General features: G+C 39.2%; 1 protein-coding gene across 7 annotated transcripts in view; it reads left to right on the forward strand.

The window, feature by feature from the left end:
• agap3 (ArfGAP with GTPase domain, ankyrin repeat and PH domain 3) overlaps positions 1 to 7,916 on the forward strand; it is a 119,623-nt gene that overhangs the window by 50,238 nt on the left and 61,469 nt on the right. For all 7 annotated transcript variants that reach the window (XM_005721465.2, XM_013912408.1, XM_005721468.2 and 4 more), the window contains exons 2-3: positions 4,850 to 4,908; positions 7,322 to 7,409. In XM_005721465.2, the coding sequence (XP_005721522.1) occupies positions 4,850 to 4,908; positions 7,322 to 7,409 (147 nt within the window). The remainder of the gene's footprint in view (positions 1 to 4,849; positions 4,909 to 7,321; positions 7,410 to 7,916) is intronic.

Here is a 7,916-nt window from a genome sequence, read left to right on the forward strand (position 1 = left end):
ATCAATGCCTTTCTGCAGACAACACAAGGCTCTGGGAGCTTTAAGTAGGCCAGACCATCCAGGTTGCATTAGACGAGCTCGGGGTAAAGATTTTCACCTTGTTCTCTGGTGACTGTGTTTGTCACTCACCTAATTTGATGGAAATGACTGGCTTGTGCTTGGGAGCTCAGCAGAAGAGAAGTAAGAGCTCTTATGCTTGTTTTTTTCTGTAATTTCTTTCTGTTCTTTTTTTTTTGTAGAGCTACAGAAAGAAGGAAGATGCTGCAGGACCGTCTTTGTCATGACATGCATGATAAAAGTAGCCAGACAGGGAATGTCAGTTGGTGAATCATCAGAGTAGAAACACTAATTGCTAGCTAAATTCTCACTCTGTAATTCATGACGGAAGGAAAGTATGGTTGGAAAGTTGGTCAGAGTAAGAGTGGAAGTTTAGATCTCAAGGTTGTCCTCTCTCATTCCCCAAAAAACCACTTCAGATTCACTGCACATTGGCACGCATGCATGCATGTGCATACGCACGGACTTGCTGCTCACATTAGATTTTCTTTTCTCATGGAATAAGTCGGGGCTTCGCTTGTGCTTCGCTACCCTCAGACTGAGTGGTCATTTTTATCTGAGCAGACGTGAGCAGCGAAGTGAAAGACCTGACAAACATGCTGCCAACAGTTTTACCCTAACAGAGACAAAGACACTGGTGTCCTCTGTAGGCATCGCGAGTCCCGGGGCTCCCTTGTTTCCATAGGCATTCTGGGACACAGCGATATGGGGATGGTCATATTTAAAGAATGACGTAATGCTGACCACATGGATTCAATTAGGGGTTTTTCTTTTAGTGGGGGAACAGTTCGGTTCCACTTTATCTCTTTCGGGATGGCAAATTTCAGGCATCTTCACCATGATGCTGTTTCTTTGTTGTGTTCTTGATTTCACTATTATTTTAGTGAAAGGCACTCATTTTCTATTGCTTCCTTTTGTTGTTATTATTGTCTGTGAAAGAATAAGTGGTGCTGTTTTCCGGTAGTCAATGCGGTGCTCCAGAGATGAAGCGATTGTCAGTGGCCAACAACACAATTTCTGCATTGACCTGCGATGACCCAAAATTTCCCTTCATGGCTACACGTTAGTTGGGTAGAGTTTAAAATACTCCTTGTTTAAAATCTGAAAATCATGTTTTTTGGGGGCTTCATTTATCAAATATTATTCTTTATTCATTCTGCTTTATTTCACTAATAACCAGTTCTTCATTAAAAGGACAATCTAGGAACTACTTGCTAATTATATTACTGTACTGACGAAAGCATCTATGTACCCATGATGGCAGGCTTGTGCTAATGATACAGTAACAGGATGTAAACATTAGATGGGCTGTGATGAGACAGTAGAAAGAAAATAGTTCCTATATGAAAGTGCCGGACCATTCTAGTAACAAGGTCATGATACCACGTTTGACAAAAACATATTTGTTGGCACTTTTAAGTACAACAAAAAAAGCTGCGTTGAGTTCCATTATATTCAAGAGAAAGCAAATATTACTACAGCCAGTATAAATGACTCACAATCTAGTCAGATAAATACCAATGCAGCCCAGAGGAACATACAGAAAGTTTGATTTTGGGTGAGCTGTTAACAAAGCCTGAAAGACTGGCACCTTAAGATGGGTTCATGTAATTGCTATTTTTGAGCATTACCGCTGGTTGACCTTTCAATAACAAGAAACAGGAACTGTAATAAAATGGGGCGGCAGCCTTATCGGAGATCGCCTCAGAGAGCCGTGACCTGCATTGAGTTTCCTGCACTTAAAAACTGAGGCAGTTTGGATGTCTCCGCTCATGTTCTGACATGTCAAACCCACACTGAGAGGGCTTAACTGGAGGCGTGCTGTTTAAAGACTCCTCTGCTCCAAACAATGGTTGGTGAAAGGCCCCTGTGTTCGGGATGCACTCTCCTCTCCCACAACAAGTGAGACATCCACAGCAGAGTGACGCTCTTTGTAAATGGATTGGAGAAAAAGTCAAGATTTTAACTGATTTTTGTTTTTGTGGGGTTTTTTTTAATGGACAAGTCAAGGGGAATTTTTGGCTCATGTCTCCCCGTCTATGAGTCATTTATGCTTTTAGCATATTTTGGAAAAAAAACCCTGAAACATGTCCTATAATGACACTGGGGTCCTTACTGTTTATGCTTTGTGTCTTTTCATATTGGCATCGCCTGCAGCAAAAAGAAAAACCGCCATAGCTGTGTAATGATGGTGTACAAGTAATTGTTATGGTTTAGAGATGTGGAGGGGGTTACCTGTGCAAGGCGGCATGTAGGCTCCTGTATTAGAGATGGTATCTTATTTGGGAGGTTCAGATGGCAAGAAAGCCTTGATCCAAAACAGGAAGGTGGTCTTTGTTCTAATAGATGTTACGACACATAGCTGTACTCCATCTCTGTGGGAAATGGGCACAGCTTGTGGAGCTGTCATTTGTGTTTTTAGTTCTGAGGGTTCGCATTGTCCTTTATAGTGTTCTGCCCTTTTTCAGAGCTCTATTATCTAGTCAATGTCTCCAAATGTCACTGGTAAACCTACCATGCTGAATCAAGCCTGATAATAACTGCCTTTTAAAACAGATTAGCAAAATCCCTTCCTAAGATTGGGCTGTACATTGAAATGGCCTTCACAGACTGCATTAACTACTTCTTCACACTTGTGTTGTGTACAAATAAACAAATCTAGAGGAAACAGAAGAGTCGGACAGATTGAAAATCGTGGGGCTCGATCCATCCATCCATGCATTTTCTTAACCACTTATTCAAATCAGAATCCGGGGGCTGGAGCCAGCTGACATTAGCTGACAAGCAGGGTAGTGGCTCTTGGGGCTTCATCTAATATCGGCATTAGTTTTTGGTTTAAGTTGCTTTAATCAAAGTGCTTCTATCATTGAACTAAGCCTGAAAAACTGGCACCTTAAGATTCCTTATACTCTGAATGCAGGGAACAGTTTTTCCAGGTATCCGTTGTAACCAGCAGATACCTGGTCCAAAGTATTTTGTGATGTTTACAAATGGAGATAAACTTTTTAAAAAGTTAATTCGTCTTCAGATGTTAGCTGATGAATTTAAGATTGCATTTCAGTAAACGGGGTTCCACTTTTGAGGGGACCTGCATGCAGCTAAGGCCTGCTTGGATTTGATTGGTCGATTGAATTTGAACTAGGAGCGGACTATAGACTGAAACCAGAAAGCTTCCAGCACTAGAAATCACCAGAAGGTTCGAATTCAGCTCATTCATATGCAGATATGTTTCTGGAGGATTATAAAAAAATCCTACTTTATGCAAATTATTATCACAGAGATATGAGATGCACTGATTGTAATTTTCTTGGCCGATTTTTATTTCTTATTTATTTATTTATCTACTGATTTATTCATTTAGTTATTTATTTAATTTTATTTTTGCTTATTCCAGTTTTCTAAGCTCTATAAGGGACAGCTTATACAAAAAAATCAACTTTTTTTTCTATGCAGGATATTTTTACACTAAAATAAATTATTACGTTTCTTAATTTCCCACAAACTGGACATGATAGACTCTCACTGAAAGAACTGAGAATAAAGCTACAGATAATTAGCTAAAATGGGTTTCTATACATTTGCCTTTACTTGACATATTTTACCCTACCAAACAAAAGCAGGTTTATCAGATTTATATATCAACACAAATGCAAGTTACATAAATAATATAATAATTATGTTTATAACTTCATCAGATAGCAGCACGTGGAACCTTTGCTCTTTTTTTTTTTTTAACTTGGCTAAACAATTTTTTTTCTTTTGTTCCTGCTTTGAGCCCTTGCTCATACCGAGTCTGTAGATACTGAGCTCTGGATAGCTTTAGCTTTAGCCACTCTTCCTTTATTAGCCTCTTTAAAATGTCCATGTTCAGCTGGGTGAGGGTGATTTAAGTGTCTCATTAGGTTTAACATTTCATGGCGGTTCCTCCATGGTTTACTTTGGCCAACTTTGTGTCTTCCTCAGAGCTCAGTAATGGCTGTGAGCAACTATTAGCCTGTGCTGCTGTGCACATGTTGCACATGCATAATCAGAGATATGTGAGGCTGTCCTATTGGTCACCAGTCAAGAACACAGCATGACTGTATCTTTTTCTTTTTACTTATTTAAAAATTCTACTTTTTTAAAGTTTTTTTTTTTTTTACCTGTCTTGTCCAACAGCATTTATTATCATAATTATGATCTGAATGCACTGTTTGCCATACAGATCTGGTTTGCCTAAACTCTATAAATAATGTTTTAATAATTCATATATTTGTATTATTATTCACATAGGATATGTGTAATTTAGCAATGCCAAAGCTGACAAGCAGGGAGGGGTTGAAGTGGTAAAGAGAAGAAGGGGGGAAATTAAAGAAAGATAAAAGAACAATGAGGGAAAATAGGAAAAAGGTAAAAATAAAAGGACAAACATTAGAACACGACAGGCCAAATGGCTATATATGCATAACTACACAACTTTTCACTAAAGTTGGCTCTATCTATCTGCCATAAAACTTTGATTCAGTGGTTCTGGTTAACATGTGTGCAGGAAATCTTTTTTTAAAAAAGGGCAACAACCCCACAATTCATTTAAAAATGTTTTACTGTAATTGACTGCTGTGTAAGTCGAAATGCTTGATGTGACTGGTGTAGCATTCAGCATAAAACTTATTGCAGACTCTTTAAATTCAGCCGCTAGCAAAAGCTGTCGGTGCCATATTATAGCTGGGGGTCAAATAGAACAGAACGCATATTATCGCTTAGTACTTTTTGCTTTTGTCATTTACGTCTTCATTTGTCTTTTTCTTTTTAGACTCTTTTGTCAACAGCCAGGAATGGACATTGAGTCGATCAGTGCCGGAGCTGAAAGTGGTGAGTAACTTTTTTTTGTTGTTTTTGACAATCCTGGTGTTAATTTGCCCTCAGAGGTTTCATCTTACTAACAGATTTAAATGTCAGTGGGAAAGCATGTTCTCTCCATGTAATACTAGTTTTGCATTTCACATGAGAGGGAACATTTGAGAAATTGGCTGGACTTTTTCCCTGGCACATAGTGGGTGATTTTTAATGAGATGCGTTGGCATGGCGATACAGGGTGGTTTTGCAGCAGGACACAGGATGAGTGACAGTTTTGGGCTAGGCCGGTGACACATCCTGGGTCCGCTCCCACCCGCCAGTGAAGCACACGCACAACCTCTGCCAAATGCACTACTAACATCCTCACATGATTTAATGCCTTCCCCACATAAAGACTAGCAGCCTTGAAAGGCTCCGCTCTGCCGTTCTCCCAGTGGATATGATATTTTCAGTGTTAGGTGAATTCATTGTTGTGGCACCTCGAAGAAGGGGAAACTTCAATGGGGGGATTCACAGCAAGCACAAAGACAAACTTCCTTTATTGGCTTCAAACACTTTTAAATGCGTCTGTTGCTTTTTATGTTTCTAAGGTGTTAATTGGCAGCTTCCATGCGGGGGTTTGTTAAATGGACCCGGTAAGACTAAATTAAGTGTCGCAAAAATAGTAATCATTCTTTTCAAAACTTTCACAGAGTTACCGTGCAGCGACAAGGTCGTGCTGAAAGGAAGTTGGTTACAACTCTCAGAAGCTTTTAAAAACGATAGGGGGGAAAAAAGCAGGTTTTGCTTTCTTCCTCTTTGATACCACAGTAATAGGGGTCAAAACAATTCCTGTAGATGAATTAAAACGATTAAAACCATGTGAGAAAACCTCAAATTTTTTTTTCTGCCGCAACAGTGAGCTGTACTCTGGTACTGTTGATTTCGTGCTGGTGACTTGACTGTGGTTAAATCCTGTTTTATTGTCATCTTTTGATGATCTCACATCAGAGCTAAACGTCTACAAAGAAGAGTGAAGGTTCTGTAGTAGCATAATGCTGATACAGCATTTCGAGATCATAAATCCTATATACCAGTGGGCCACAAAGCCCAGCAGTTAAACAGCAGGAGAATGCTGGTTCTGTGGCACATTCAAAGCCTTTTTTTTGACTCACAGCTTTTACAGCACCACAACTTTTTGCTAACTTTGAATTTATTCATAGCTTATTCTTCTGGGTAACTCATGATATACATACTTCAGTTATAAAGAAGCTAGACTAGGAAAAGACCTTGAACACTCCTTTTCTCTTGTGCCTCAAACGTCCCTATAATTAGAACCATACCTGCTTTAACACCCACTAATGATCTGTGGAAGGAGAGGGCGATGGTGGGTAGAGGAGGAGCTGGAGAGGGAGGAGATGAGGCATGTTGCAGTCTTTGTTCTTCCCAGACATGCTGGCATCGTCAGCCCACCCTCAGCCATGCATCACCCCGAAGGCACTGCAGTTTGGTCTGGTCTAGACGGCAGGGAGAGGTAGAACAGGACAGACTACAACCAAAGTCAGGTGTAAATCAGAGGCACTTGGACAATATTTCAAACTCACTTGTCCTACGAAAGGGACCTTTACCCCCTTGAACACAAACCATATGGAGTTTCTTTTACTGCCTACTACCTTCTAAAGTTTTTAATTTGATTTTCTTCCACCTAGCCAACACTTGTTTTCACTTCAGGCCAGTGTGTAATAAAAATCTACTTAGCAGAGAAGCTAAAAAATGGAGTCACCTTTAGGTTTAGTGTGAAAGTTTCATTACTTTTTCAAATAATTACACCTTGACCAATTTTAAGAGTAAAAAAAATAATAATAGAAAAATCACACCCACAAAACTACATTTTTCATTTTTTGAATAAGAAACTTGCATACTGGTAAAAAAAAGAGTTAGTCTTTTCAAAGATGCCTTAAATGCAGCACTTCTTCTTTTTTACTTATCTTCTTAAATGCACACACATTGAAATATATGCGCAATAAAAATGCCCAGAACGTCAGTCTTTGATTTTTCAGTTGAGTTCTGATGGTATGTCTCTGTAGAAAGAATAATCTCTAAAACTTTAGTGACTCATACAGCTAGGATTTAAGACTTAGCAGCATAACTAAAGATTAGGAATTAAATAAGATGTGGAGATGGTTTTATTTCTGATATTATTGACCTTGATGCAGTGTTTTCCTTTTTGCCACACACAATTTGCACACACTGGGCTGAAAACTTGCAAAGCCTTTATGATTGAGGTTGAAGCTTCAGTTTTTTGGAAAGAAAATATAAAAAAATAAAACTCAAAACAGCACGACTTATGCAATTTCAGTGCCTTTGTGGTAGGATTTTTTTTCTTTTTCTCTGTCAGGTCACTTGAACCTGTACATCATCTCATAGCTTTTTGCTCTTGGACTTTCAGGGGATTGTGGGAAACCTGTCCAGCGGGAAGTCTGCCTTGGTTCATCGATATTTGACAGGGACATATGTGCAAGAGGAATCGCCTGAAGGTAAGAGCCTGCTGAAGAAAGCGTGGGTCAGGAGGTGGATTACAAACATGATGCCCAGCACAAAGATCAGAGCATTGCAGATTAAATGCAGCATGTTTACCGTGGCTCTTTTGACCTCAGCGCCTCAGCTGCCGCAGCCTGTCATATGTATTACATTGTTGACGATGTGTGAAAAGCTGGTTTTGTCAGCTTTCTGTTAGGATGGGACGGTTGGGTGACCATATTTGGAAGAGTGTAATAGGATATTTAAATAATGAAGAACAGCACTGTTTTTTGTTTTTTTTGCCGCTTCTGTGCATATTTTTATAATTAACTTCCATTAAACTGTTTTGTTTTGGATTTTGTTAAGCTTCCAAATGGCGAGATTGATAACTGGCTCAGTTCTATTTCTCCCTTCACTGAAAATGGAGGGAAAATGACAAAATGTAACATTTCTAGTAATTTGAAGCTCATTACTAAAACATGCAAGTAAAAGTGGCACTGTAAATGAAGGTTTTTGTCACACTC

Source organism: Pundamilia nyererei, unplaced genomic scaffold, assembly GCF_000239375.1.
Source record: "Pundamilia nyererei isolate P.nyererei 1_Seehausen unplaced genomic scaffold, PunNye1.0 scaffold00004, whole genome shotgun sequence".
Taxonomy (NCBI): domain Eukaryota; kingdom Metazoa; phylum Chordata; class Actinopteri; order Cichliformes; family Cichlidae; genus Pundamilia; species Pundamilia nyererei.